At 38.1% G+C, this 14,682-nt stretch overlaps 1 protein-coding gene across 10 annotated transcripts in view; it reads right to left on the bottom strand.

The window, feature by feature from the left end:
* The window catches only part of CERS3 (ceramide synthase 3), a 123,082-nt gene that overhangs the window by 48,180 nt on the left and 60,220 nt on the right, over positions 1–14,682 (bottom strand). For all 10 annotated transcript variants that reach the window (XM_025437927.3, XM_025437928.3, XM_025437926.3 and 7 more), the window contains 4 exons: positions 13,987–14,037; positions 9,826–9,918; positions 6,353–6,481; positions 2,112–2,218 (listed from right to left, as the gene is read on the bottom strand). In XM_025437927.3, the coding sequence (XP_025293712.1) occupies positions 2,112–2,218; positions 6,353–6,481; positions 9,826–9,918; positions 13,987–14,037 (380 nt within the window). The remainder of the gene's footprint in view (positions 1–2,111; positions 2,219–6,352; positions 6,482–9,825; positions 9,919–13,986; positions 14,038–14,682) is intronic.

Raw genomic sequence — 14,682 nt, 5'->3', positions numbered from 1 at the left:
TGAGTTATAAAAGGAGACACAGCATCTGCCTAGCTCTCTTATGAGCTGCTCACCCTTGCAATCCAGCTGCCGTACTATGGGGAGGTGAGGCCACATGTAGGTATTCCAGCTGACAGGCCCAGCTAAGGACTCAACCAACAATCAGCATCAAGTAGTTGATTTTATATGTGGAGTGAGGAAGTATTCAAGAATATTTCAACTCTGGCCACATCTGACTAACCACATCAGAGACCCTATGTGAAAACCATCATCTTGCTGAGACCAGTCAACTCCCACAACCATAAGCCATAATAATAATAATCAATAAATGTTGTTGCTTTAAGAGAGAGGTCTGCAAAAAGGCCTGGTGATAAAATCTGGCCTGCAATCAGTTTTTCTACAGCCTGGGAACTCAGCTGGGTTTGGTACATTTTTAAAGGGTTGTAAAAGAAACAAAACAAAGAAAAGAATAATAGGTGACAGATACCATATGTAGCCCTTAAAGCTGAAAATAGCTATCCTATAGCTCTTTATTAAAAAAAAAACTTTGTTCAACACTATCTTAAGCCATTAAGTTTTCAGATGGTTTATAATGTAGCAACAGATAATCAGAACACACAGTGCTTTTGGAATATAAGAGGTTGTCAATTGGCAAATGCTGGATTCATAGCATCATAAAAGTCACACTGAAAAACCACAACTCAACTATTACCTGAATGTCAATACTTATTCTATCAATAATTACTATTATATTTTAATAAACAAATTTGCTCAAACAGAGCAAAAGTGGGGGTAATGTGATTCATCAACCAAGGAGAGTATTTTAACCGTGTCTCAGATTTGATTCTAGATTAAACTTCAAATTCTTGGAGACTTATTAATAACTTTAATAAATGTAGCTGGCATTTGCTGAGTCCTTACTCTGTTCCAGACACTCTTCTGAACTATTTCCTATGTATTGCTTCATTTAAGCCTTGTGACAACAATTATTTTCATTTTACAGATGAGGAAACTGAGACACAGGGTGATGATCCAGCATGTCCAAGATTATACAGGTAGTTAAGTCTAGTGTCAGGATTTGATCTAGGCTTGACTTGCATCCATGAACTTAATCATCACACTCTGCTGCTCCTCTCCAGCAAATGTCTAAAGAAGACATCAGTCTTGGTTGAAAGATGTAGCTGGCTTCCATCGGAAGGCAGCATCCACGGACTTCTCTGATCAAATTTCCCTGGGGGCATAGTCAAGGGTGCCGTCCACTCACTAGGAGTCAGGTCTGGAAACTGGGTCTTTATCTTTTTCCCCTGAGACTCAGGATCTTTAGCAATACCAACACTACTTTTCTATTGAGAGGATCTGAAACTCTTAGACCAGCCCCAGATAATGGTTCGTTATAAGTTCTTTCTTCCAAAAAAACCAAAGACTTCCTCACACTTCATCCAGTTAATCAACACATGGAAAATTATGTTTGCCAAAGGGATGACTGTCAGAGGAGACAAAATATAGGTTCTTCATTGTCAGCCCTTGGCTAAATGAAATCAACAGGCTGATTAAGAGCCTACCAATATTAAAAGGATATCCAGACCATCGTCTAGATGCATGACGATGGAAAATGAAATCAGTATCAGTTTCCTCATCTGTGAAGGAGGAATGATAACACCTATCTTTGTGATTAGTTGTTATAGACCGGAGCCAAGATATACAAAGATATACAATCCAGTGTCTGGCATTCAATTAATGGTGGCTACAATTACTGTATTTTAAACATAGAACATGCCTTTCTTTCAAAGAGCTGATGACTGGCCAATGACATTTCAATTAATAACTGGAAAAGTTGTTAATCACAAATAAAGATCCACATTCATGAAACAAGACATAGAGTAAGAGTTGTTGCTTACCCACTGGGTTACACATTTTCCATCTCCTTTTATCATAAGCCTTTTCCATATTGGAAGGTTTTATTTAAATTATTCATAAAAATGGCCCTCTCTTGTTATTTTCTCCAACTGAACTTGGCACAAACAACTGCATATCAATGTAAGAAAGAGAGGGCAACTCTCTGACTTCAATGACGTACCAAGGCCACCTCAGCGCAGTGACCAAAGGCATGGCACAGCCCCTTGTCTACTCACCAGAAGGGAAAGATAATGAGGCGGCTGATGAAAAATATGGTAGAGAAGATGAAAAACAGGGTGTTACAGGTTTGCTTCCATCCGGCATAAGAAAACATCTTAGCAGACTAAAAACAAAGAAAGCAATCACATTCAGATTCGATGATATTAGAATAAACTTCTTAAATTAAATATTTATAAATGAAATTATATGATGTCTGAGATTTGGTTCAAAATGGTCTGTGTGTAGGGGGTGGTAGGGAGGAGTGAATGAAGAAATTGATGAAATGAGACTGGCTATCCTGACAATTGTTCAAGCTGGAGGATGGGCCCACTGGGTCTCTTACGCACTTCTCTTTGTCATATGTTTGAAATTTTCTGTAATAGAACTTTTTAAAAAGGTATGTTAAAAATGACTGTAATGTTACTGCTGTCCTTCACAGCACTATAAGTTAGCACAAATGAATGTTAGCATGCATTTTATTGGGGCACTTATTTATTTTCTCCACTTAACTGATTGGAGAGCTGGATTGGAGAAAGGTTGAGATATGAGTGAAGTCCTGGGTTGGGCTGGGCAGGTTGCAATCAAGGCAGCTGGCAGAAGGGGCAGAGTGAGGAGGCCACTCATGGGACCCTGTCCTGGTTGAAATAAAGTTTCAAGCACTCGATTTTTCCCCATTTACTTTATGCTAGTCTACACTGCCCATATAATCTGTATTGAATAAAAGGAATTAAGAAAGTGTTTAATGTGGTATTAGATGGTTAATTGCTGAGAATTCTCTCTTGCATTATCTAGTGGAGCCCAACACTGAGTGGGAAAGTGTCTGAACTTAGGGGTGGTGGGAGGTGAGTAGGAGTTGCTGAGTGTAACTCATCCTTCCAGAAGCATGGCTCAGGACTGGGTGGTTTCAGGACTAAAATTGGTCCAGAAGCTCAAAGCCACTCTAAAACAAGAGAGGCAGCATATTTACACTTCAGGAAGGGTTTACATTGCATCTTCCATACTTTGCCACATTTACCATGGGATAAGAATATGATCAGATTGTGGAGTGGCAGGGGGCCAGAAAGAAACAGCCTCAAATGCTGCCAAGTGGGTGGGAGATGGGTATGGGGAGACAGGCCAGAAGTTCAGCATGACTGGAATGGAGTGGGAGTTGAGAGTCAGAGGCCAGGCGAGTGTGTTTAGCTAGAGATGAGCATAGGCAGGAAGAGAGTGTGCACTCTCTTGTGAGGACAAAGTAGCATTGCTTGGTGTGAATACACACAGAGCAGATTCTGGACTGTGCAAGGATGGATATCAGTCACCCTGCTCCTTTGCTAAGCATGAGTCAGGATACTGTTTGAGTGTTGGGTCCTACATCCAAACTTGAACATGTGGAAAACTAGAGGATCAGGAAGATGCATGAACAGTGAGAATGGGGAAAATTAACAAGGCAGGAAACCACAAATGTTGGAGAGGATGCAGAGAAAAGGGAACCCTCTTACACTGTTGGTGGGAATGTGAACTGGTGCAGCCACTCTGGAAACTGTGTGGAGGTTCCTCAAAGAGTTAAAAATAGACCTGCTCTACAACCCAGCAATTGCACTGCTGGGGATTTACCCCAAAGATACAGATGCAGTGAAACACCGGGACACCTGCACCCCAATGTTTATAGCAGCAATGTCCACAATAGCCAAACTGTGGAAGGAGCCTCAGTGTCCATCGAAAGATGAATGGATAAAGAAGATGTGGTCTATGTATACAATGGAATATTCCTCAGCCACTAGAAACAACAAATACCCACCGTTTGCTTCAACGTGGATGGAACTGGAGGGTATTATGCTAAGTGAAATAAGTCAATCGGAGAAGGACAAACATTTTATGGTCTCATTCATTTGGGGAATATAATAGTGAAAGGGAATATAAGGGAAGGGAGAAGAAATGTGTGGGAAATATCAGAAAGGGAGACAGAACATGAAGACTCCTAAGTCTGGGAAACGAACTAGGGGTGGTGGAAGGGGAGGAGGGCAGGGGGTGGGGGTGAATGGGTGATGGGCACTGAGGGGGGCACTTGACGGGATGAGCACTGGGTGTTATTCTGTATGTTGGCAAATTGAACACAAATAAAAAATAAATTTATTATTTAAAAAAAGGGGGGGGGAGATGCATGAAGAAGGCAGAGTTTCCTTCCCAGTAGAAGTTGTGGATATTGAGCCTGTTTTTCTTTGCAAATAAAAAGCTAAAAAAAATGACCCAGCAACTGTCTTGAGGAATATGAAAGATTAATAGTCACCATCTTTAGGAGGGTCTGAACAGAGGCAAAAGTTGTGCCATGTGTGGGTTCAATGAGAACTTGCCCAAGAAGACAATCACTAAAACCAACTACTCAAGGAATCTGTGGAATAGGCACCCCTGGAGGATATCAGACATAGTCCCTGGGCCACGACATAATGTTGCTTTTTCCAAGTTGGTGGAAGGTACTGGCCTTGCTCACTGAACCTCAGGTTAGATCATGGCTTGTGAATCAGGAATGATTCATGATCATTAACAACGCAAGGTTGTTCTTATAGTGTGTCCATGAAGGGACCTCTGAGTCTGGCATTTCATTTCCCTCCTGTTTTTTTTTTTTTTTTTTTTTTTTCACCTAAAAAGCTCAGAACATTTTCAATCAAACAGTAATGAGCTAAACTTCACAAAATAGCCAAAGGGGTAGATAGGACTTCTCATATTTCAGCTGAGGACAGAAAAGAAAGCATTAAGTGATTTGTCCACGTCACCTAGGGAACTGGAGTGTGTCAATGATAGGGTGGGGGAAGAGTGGGGAGGGACGACCCAGTGCTTATCCCAGTCCCCACATCTAACTCCCTTTTAACAACACAACAAAGCTGTTTTTATAGTGGACACACACCGAAGGCTAGAGGGGTTAGAAGCCACAGAGTAGCATAAAATTCTTAAGTCATGGCCTTAAGTCTTAATTTACTGGCAGGATTACTGAGAAATGATCAGAGGAGGAGGTAATTATAATAGATATGGCTACATTCAGACAGCAACACATGGGAAAACTGGCACAATCCTTCTTTTGCTAAACCATTTGCTGCCTGAATAATCCTAACCTTTAGAATGGGATTTACATGTCTAATTGCAATTACACAGAAGACACAAAATTCTCTACACATCTGATATTTTAACAGTAGCCAGTTGCTTTGAAATGCCTTCAAATGACTTATGGTTACATCTAGAACAGGGTTTATCAAGCTACAGTCCAGTCTATGGGCTAAAGCTAGTTACCTCTTAAGGATGGGTTTCACATTTTTAAAGGGGCATGAGAATAGAAAAAAAAAAAACAATCAGAAAAGAGGAATATATGGCAAGAGATCCTATGTTGCTCACAAAGCTAGATTTACTATCTGGCCCTTCACCCAAAAGTTTGGTGAACCCTGATCTAGAAGAACAAGAGTCTATCAAAGTTAATTTCTTCCATATCAACTTATATTCAACTATCAGCCCTTCAAGAGGCAATCCTGAACATGAAATGGATTAGCATCATTTTCTTCAACTTCTTTATGAATGGAGGTGTTTAAAGTACAAAATAATGGGTTTTGGGAAATGTGACCCTAAGTATAGCAGGAGAGCTGGCAGATAAGAGGATTGTTGGATCACTGCCTCATGGCAAACAGGAACCAATACCTAACAGAAACACATAGAGAAAACAATCCTAATTTGTCTTTGTTTCTCATATTTTGGGTGGCTTGGGACTAGGAAGACTCTTGTATTAATGTCCCCTGCTCCAAAGCATTTGTTCCTTAGAAAATAAATGTCATCTAACTAAACATCAGCTCTCCTTCCTTAAAGCTGGAGGAGCATCAGTGTGGGGCAGTACAAGCATCCAGTGGGTATTCGGCTTTGGCTTAAGTAAATATATGGTACCATTCAACATTAAGAATCCATAATGCCACCACTCCATGTTTTCCTTTTAATAGATTAGAGTTCATTCTTTCCTCAAATATCTTACTTCCTGAGCTAGTATCTGCATGCAACTTTTGCAGATGGAATCCCATGGGTTAACATCTCTCGAGTACCATGGAGAAGACTGGAAAATAAAAACTAAAAGTTGTCATTTCTCTAAGTTTGAAGGATCTGAGGGCCTAGAGACATTCTCTGACTCTGAGTATTTTTGGGACAGAGAGGCCTTGCTAAATCACTCACTGACAATTCTTTCTGAAAAAAGTCACAGAAACCCAGGACATGGTATTGTTATTACTTTTTAATAGCAAACGTTTACCTCCAGCCAAATGTCAGCCACATCATGCACAATCATCACGAGGGTCCCACTGCGAATATAATTAGCACACCAAGAGAAGCTCATCAGACTAATAGCAGCCAGGTGATGGATGACATGAGCTAGAAAATCCTACATAACGAGAGGAAAATGGAAGCTATTAAACAAATGCACTTATTTCTTAATCACTGGAAAAGCTAACAATAATAATAATATTTTTAAAAAACTGGTAACTTACATCTGAATGTTTTGAAATTTGTAAAATGCTTTCACTTTAATTCTAAACACAGTCCTTGCAAGGGAACTAACACATATTATCCTCACTGATGAAGTCACTTAACTTCAAGACAGTATTGAATAGCTGTCATCTAAGTCCTAACATCTGCTCTTCTTTCTACTATCCCACACAGGATATATGTACACATGAGTGCACATGGGCATATACCCCATATACATACCCATCCATTCCTATGTATATTTACATTCTTCCTTTATCCTCCAATTCCAAAAAGGAAAAAAGACACATATACACTATAATAAAATTACATAACCATTAAAATAAGAGTTACTGTATATAAAACAAGTAATGAATGAAAGTGGAATAAGTAGATTATCAACTCTAGGCTAAAGAAAGCTACCACAATCGAGTATAAAAACTTAAAGGTGTTCTGCAAAGAAAATATGCAAACGGCCAACAAGTACATGAAAAGACACTCAGCCTCATTAGTCATCAGGAAAATGTAAATCAAAACCATCATGAGATACCATTTCATCCCCACTAGGATAGCTATAATGAAGATGATGAACAATAACAAGTGTTAGTAAGGACATGGAAAAATTGGAATGTTTATATATTACTGGTAGGAATGTAAAATGGTGCAGCTACTTTGGCAGCTGGCCAAAAGGTTAAATATAGAATTATCATATAGCTCAGCAATTAAACGAGAAAAATAAAAATAAGTCCATGTAAAAACTTGTATATGAACGGTCATATAGCATCATTCCTAAGAGAGAAAAAAAATACATCCCAAATAGCCATCATGTGATAAATAGATAAATAAAATGCAGTATATCCATTGAATGGACAATTACTTAGCAATAAAAAGGAATGAAGTATTGATACATGCTTTCACATGAATGAACCTTGAAAACATTATATTAAGTGAAAATACCAGAAAAAAACCCGTATAATATGATTCAATTTATATGAAATATACAGAAGAGGCAAATCCATAAAGATGGAAAGTAGATTAGTGGTTACCCAGGGCAGGGAAGTTAGAAAAAATGGGGATTGACTGCAAAAAAGGTACAGGATTTCTTTTGGGGGGGGTGATAAAAGGTTCCAAAATTGACTGTGGTGATGATTGCACAACTCTGTGGATATATTCAAAACCACTGAATTACACACTTTATTTTTAAAGATTATTTATTTATTTATTCATGAGAGACAGAGAGAGAGAGAGAGAGAGAGAGAGAGAGGCGAAGACATAGGCAGAGGGAGAAGCAGGCTCCACGCAGGGAGCCCTATGTGGGACTCATCCTCGGACTCCAGGATCACGTCCTGAGCCAAAGGCAGGCGCTAAACCTGCCTGGGCTGAACTACCCAGGCGTCCCAATTACACACTTTAGATGACTAGATTGTACAGTATACAGACACCTCAATAAAGATGTTTAAAAATAACTTAAAGATTTCAGCTTCCTTGCAGCTAAAGTAAGAGCAAACATGATACTACTTAATAGCCTAACTTATTGAGCACTTACTGCATGCCAGGGAGTGCTTTGTATGGGTTAACTTGCTTAATCCTCACAAGAACCAGAGGAGACAGAAACTATTTTTAGCTCCATTTTACAGATGAGGAAATCAAGTTGAGGGAGGTTAGCCAGCTAGCTTGAGATGTTAGTGAGTGGTGAAGCCAGGGATTCAAACCCAGGCATTCCGACTCCAGCGCCTGTGCTTTACCCACCTTCCAATAGTTTTATGTCTTCAAAGATACGTATTTACAAAATATGTGACATATATTTACATTTAATTTTTACTAGGTTACCCAATGCACCTGTATATAATAAGAGAAACCAACTACTGAAGAATCAGAGGTAGGAGAAAGACAGGATCATTATAGCAGCAACTCACCTTAGTGTATCTATGAAGACCTTCTAAAAAGTGATTATTTTCCATTTTCTCCCTTGAGAAAATGGCTCAAACAATTAAATTTTTATGTATTCTTAGCCTAGACTAAAGTTAATGACAGTTATTACTGAGTTTTATGGAAAAGGATGTTATTTCTACCAGTTTTTTTTCATAATGTTCTTATACTTACATTCTATAAGTTTTCTTTTAAAATCTCCCATTGATGGGGATCCCTGGGTGGCGCAGCGGTTTAACGCCTGCCTTTGGCTCAGGGCACGATCCTGGAGACCCGGGATCAAATCCCACGTCGGGTTCCCGGTGCATGGAGCCTGCTTCTCCCTCTGCCTATGTCTCTGCCTCTCTCTCTCTCTCTCTCTGTATGTGTGTGTGACTATCAAAAATAAATTAAAAATTTAAAAAAAAATCTCCCATTGACTGCAATCGATTCAGCCTCTTAGTGATGAATAGGGCGCACCATCATGTACTCAAACATCACTTCATCAAGACAGCTTGGTCTTATCTCCTTAATATTGAGCCAGCTTGGTCTTCTCTCCTTAATATCTCCTTAATATTCAACTTAACTTTATCACATAAATTTTGCCACTAACTAACTTTTATAGCATATGAGGTATATGCCAAGTATATTTATCATTTGATCTGTGTTGCAAACATATATGATGAAATCTTGTGATTGCATTGAGAATCTAATATATGGTTTTCTGTATCAGCAAACAGTTCTTAAATGCCTCACTTTAACTCAGAGGATACCCCTCTTAGCATGCCTGTGCATGCTAAGAACATCAAATGTCCCAAGCTAAAGAAAGAAACAGATCATATAAAGGAAATTTTTCTTCTTACTGCATATAAGTAGAGTTTCCAAGTTAAAGTGTCAATAAGGTTTTATTGCAAATACATATCGAGGCACAAAAGCATGAGCAAGATTTGCACCATTCTATGTGCTATAAAATGCAAAAAGGCTATGAATTGAAACTAGCCACACATAAAAATACAATTTAAAGATTAGGATTTGAGGTAGGGAGGTGAAATTTTTTGAAAAAGTAGATAAAGTAGCTTTGTAAATAAGGTACTTACTTTAGGGTGCCTGGGTGGAGCAGTTGGTTAAGCATCTGACTCTTGGTTTCAGACTCTTGGTTTTGGCTCAGGTCATGTTCTCAGGGTCCTGAGACTGAGCCCCACATCTGCCTCTGTGTTCAGTGCAGTCTGCTTAAGATTCTCTCTCCCTCTCCCTCTGTACCCTGCCACACTGCTTGCTCTCTCACAATCTCACTCTCTCTCTCTCTCTCTCTCTCTCAAATAAAATCTTTAAAAAAAAAAAAAAGATACTTACCTTCCTCTTGACATCAGAGCCAAGGCTAAATATCAGAGACCAATAAAAACTCATCTCCAAAATGTAGTACCAGTACTGGGACGGCAGCAAGGGCTAAGGAAAATAAGAGTATTCATTACTTTAGTATCACCATATAAATGACTCATTTAAAGGTATTAAACTATTGTTTATACCTATTTATGTTCCAAAGAATTCCCCAATATGATGATGATTTAAGATTTCAACTTCTCTGGGGCACCTGGGTGGGACAGTTGATTAAGTGTCCAATTCTTAGTTTCAGTTCAGGTCATGATTTCAGGGCCCTGATTTCAGGGTCATAAGATTGAGCCCTGTGTCAGGCTCCATGCTTATCACAGAGTACATTTAAGTTCTCCCTCTCCCTCTGCCCCTCCTCTCTCTTTTTCTCTTTCTTCCTCTCTAAAATAAATAAATAAAACTTTAAAAAAAGATTTTAACTTCTGAGAAGGAATCAAAGATAATATTTCAGGGCATTTTATTTTTGAAGGAGTAGACAAGAATTCTGAAGTCAAGTTAAATATTTTGTTTAAAAGTTAATAAAACTACAATAGGTGTAATTGCCTTGTTTTAGTTGACTGAAAGTTAAATTAGGGAAAACAAATTAAAAAATCATTACTTAAGAATATTGGCAAGTCTGTTCTACTGTTCCCACAGTTTACCTTGTTTTATGTTTCTTGAATGCTACTAAAAATCTGATGTCTTAACTTCTCTACTGGTGACAGTTAATAATCAGAATTGGCCTATTCTCAAATGGGGCAGTGATAAAATATTCATGCCTCCAGTGAATTTCACCTTCTGATTTCCAAGTACTGGTATAGGCTTCTCCTACATGATCATGGGATTTGGTCAAGACAGCATAAGAAAACAGGATGCAAGTAGATACTTCATAAGCACTAGGTAAGAAACCTGAGCTATCTTGCTGATAAGAACAAAGTAGAGAATCAAGGTGCCCACTGCCAATAATATGAATGAGGGCACCAGAGACTTAAGCCATTCCCCTAGCCAGCCTAACAATGAACTAAAAATGCATGCATGAACTCACTTAACACCACATGGGGCAGAAAGAACTACTCAGCTGGGCCCAGTCCAATTTGTTAACCCAAATCATGAGCAAATAAATGGTTATTGTGTTAAGGCACTGCATTAGGGATGATTTGTTATGTATCAACAGATAACTGATATACATGAGTAGTTCAGAGTAAGTTGGAGGTAGAAGAATAAGATTGGAGTTTGGCCTACATAATGCCTAAATACCTTATGGTCTAACCGTCTTTAATTCTTTAATACTGAAGCTAACACATTAAAAGGAATAATTTTCTGGTCAACTGATCATCCTCTATAAGGCCATAAAATGATGAGACAGAGTTTTTGCTTTCTTCTATGTCAAACAACTATGTATGAGACTAACTCTCCTAGTGAGAACATCTAAAAAAGGATCTGAGTAAAATGCATAAAAATATCTCTGTGAAAGCATCAAAGAGCAATTAAGACATCCAGAACCTGTGAAGCTAAGATTTCAAAGAGAAAAATGCATTAAAAATGAATCCTTTATTTCTAGTGAATCCTTAATCCAAGAAGTTCTACAGACCCTAAGAGGGATAAATCCAAAGAAAACCACACCTGTGTATAGCATTAGTCAGCATTTGCCAATTTATAAACAGTATGGAGTCCAGAGACTAAGAAGTGGAAGAAATTAAATAGGATTTTTGGCAATCTCATGGTGCTAGGATGCAAACTGGTACTCAGGGCTAGCCAAAGAAAAAGAGTCCTGGTAAACACTGTGATCTTTTATTAAAACCACTAGGAAAACACCCTAGGAATATGAGTAAGTTGTAAATACATCTGCCCTAAAAAAGACTAGAATCCACGTTGAATCAGCTCAATCACATATAAAATGAAGGTGATCTGTTCCTACTCTAACTAATAGAAGTGAAAGTAAATCTTCTCAAGAGAAAGATAATATTATCCTGAACAACTATAATTTTTTAAATACAATATCTATTATTCAATCAAAAGTTATCAAGAATAAGGAGACAAGAATAAGACAATAGATGCATAGATGACGAAGACATTGGATTCATCAGAATTGGACTTTAAAATAACTTTAAGTACTTGGTTAAAATGTGGAAAATTTCAGTAGAGAACTGGAATCCATTAAAAAAAAGAGCTAAATGAAAATTTGAGAAGTGACAAACATAGTAACTAAAATTTAGAACACAAAAGATGTATTTAACAGCAATTTAGACACTGCTGATAAAGGCACCAACAAACTAGAAGACATGAAAATAGAATATATCCAGATCTGTAAAGGCTCTGAGATTTTACCCCACTTGCAAGAGAGCTTGCCACAGTTTCATGGGTGCTGACTGAAGATATGAGACTCCTGGGTTAGAGATAAAGGATGCTGTATTATTTGCAGTAATAGTAGTTGTCAGACTATCAATATTTGGGACAGGTTTTCCATCTTTACTCATACAGGGGTAAGCAAAAAGGGTGAGCTGATATCTGCACATTCAATGAGTTGTATTACAAGAGAGAAACTCTGATCTAGGAAACCTGAATCTTTCATAACAGATAGTAATATGCCTACCCTTTGCTACAGAAGGAGACACTTCTATATTCCAAGGTTGTCTGCTATACAAATATCCTTTAAAAAGATAGTACAGAACAAAAGGCAGGCAGTGCTTCACTTCAAAAGACATGTAAAAATGCAAGAAATCCATGGAGAATTGGGAGATAATTCTAAAGCTCAGAGAAGCAAGAGAATGGAAGATATTAGAAAAAGCATAAGAGACATATGGGGCCTTAGTGTAAATGTCTAGCATATTAGCACATTTCATTAGTAATTGAAATTCCAGGAAGAGAAGAAAAGAAAGAGAGAAAGAAACAAAAGCAATGGCTGAGAATTTTCTAAAACTGACTGAAGATATCACGCCACAGATTTAAGAAGTTCTATGGCCCTTAGGCAGGATAAATTTAAAGAAAAACACATTTATGAATATCATAATAAAACTTAAAAGACAAAGACAAGATACTTAAATCAGAGAAAAAATATATTCTGTTCAAGGTAGCAAAAATAAGACTGACAACTGAATTCTTAAAGAAAGCAATAGCATCCAGAAGGCAAGGGAATGCCACTTTCAAAGTGCTAAAGGAAAATCACTGATGATCTAGAATTCTATACTCAACAAAAAATATCCTTTAAAAAATGAAAGCAAAGTGGTAACATTTCAGAAAAGCAAATCCCAAAGGACTTCTTCAGCCAGAAGGATAATCATCCCAGATGGAAGCATGGAAAAGCAAGATACAAGGTAGAAGATGGAGAGGGCAATTTGACTGATTTACAAAACAATAATAGCAATAATTTGTAGGGTTTTAAATATTTGAAGGAGGGGGATGCCTGAGTGACTCAGCAGTTGATCATCTGCCTTTGGCTCAGGTTATGACCCCAGGGTCCTGGGATCAAGTCCCCCATCAGGCTCTCTGTGGGAAGCCTACTTCTCCCTCTGCCTATGTTTCTGACTCTCTCTCTCTCTCTGTCTCTCTCTCTCTGTCTCTCATGAATAAATAAATAAAATCTTTTAAAAAATAAATATTTGAAGGAGGAACTAAGAGGAGAGTATATGAAGATTTCTATGAAGAATTCTAATGACTTTATAGTGAATGGAAAGAAGTAAGAGCACTAATTTTTATTAGACTCCGCACTAATTTTTATTAGACTCCAATAGTTCAAAAATACATATGGTAATCCCTAGGATAATTATTAAAAGAACAAAAGGATGCCTAAATGAGAAGCTAACATAAAGGAAGACACAGAATAATATGTTTTTAAAAACTTGACTGTCCCGCAGAAAAGTAAGAAGAGAGTACAATACAAGGAAATGCATCAGGTATTACAAATAGAAAATAAATAGTAAGATAGAAGGTTTAAACTCAAACATGTAATTGCATTAACTGTAAACAGACTAAAGTGCTAAAGACACAAGTGGTAGGTTAATAGGGAATAAGGATGCATAAGCTCTGGTGGAGAAAGAGCCAAAGGACTGCACAGATATGGACAGAGAGTAGGATTCAGTCCCACTCAGGGGACAATTTGAAGGCCCCACAGTGAAGTAAGGGAGGACTGTATCAAAGGGGACTTACCTGTCTGGGGTAGCCATTCCATACCTCCCAGAGGTCATATACCCAAGGTTTCTGAAGAAACAAGGAGCCAAGAGAGAAAAGATGAATTTATTGGAGTCAAAAGCTGGTTTCAACAGAAAACATAAGCTCTTCCTGATGTCACTGATGTGGCCACACACGCACAGTAAGACTGCTGCTCCTGCTATACTGCTCTCTCTCTGTGTAGGTATTTATATATGTTCTCATACAACATGCCTGTGATGCTCATGACTTCTAGTGGATCTGGGACCACACATGGTTGAAATTATTCAAACAAGTGAAACTTCTAATGATATGATTCCTGAACCAATCAGACTACTTTTCCTATAGCAATAAAAATATCTTAAGAGAAATCTTGAGAGAGTCTTGAGCAAAATCTCTAAAAGCTGGTTATCTTTTTTATTTCTGTGAACAACTTACTATGAAGTTTATACATCATGTAATGAGGTAATCATTTAGTAATTATTTAAACAGACAATGCAAAGGTAATATCATAAGGAAAAATTACTGATGAATGAGTCTTGATGGGTCTTGATGGAACAGGTGGTATTTCTTGATGGAACAGGTGTCTTGATGGAATCTTGATGGAACAGATAGTATTTCACATGGGACTGGATGGGATTTGGCAGGTGGAGATAGAGGTGGGAAGGGCAGAAAGGAAGACCTTTCTGGCAGGGG

This window comes from Canis lupus, chromosome 3, assembly GCF_003254725.2.
Source record: "Canis lupus dingo isolate Sandy chromosome 3, ASM325472v2, whole genome shotgun sequence".
Taxonomy (NCBI): domain Eukaryota; kingdom Metazoa; phylum Chordata; class Mammalia; order Carnivora; family Canidae; genus Canis; species Canis lupus.
This window is presented reverse-complemented; position numbering and strand designations above follow the sequence as displayed.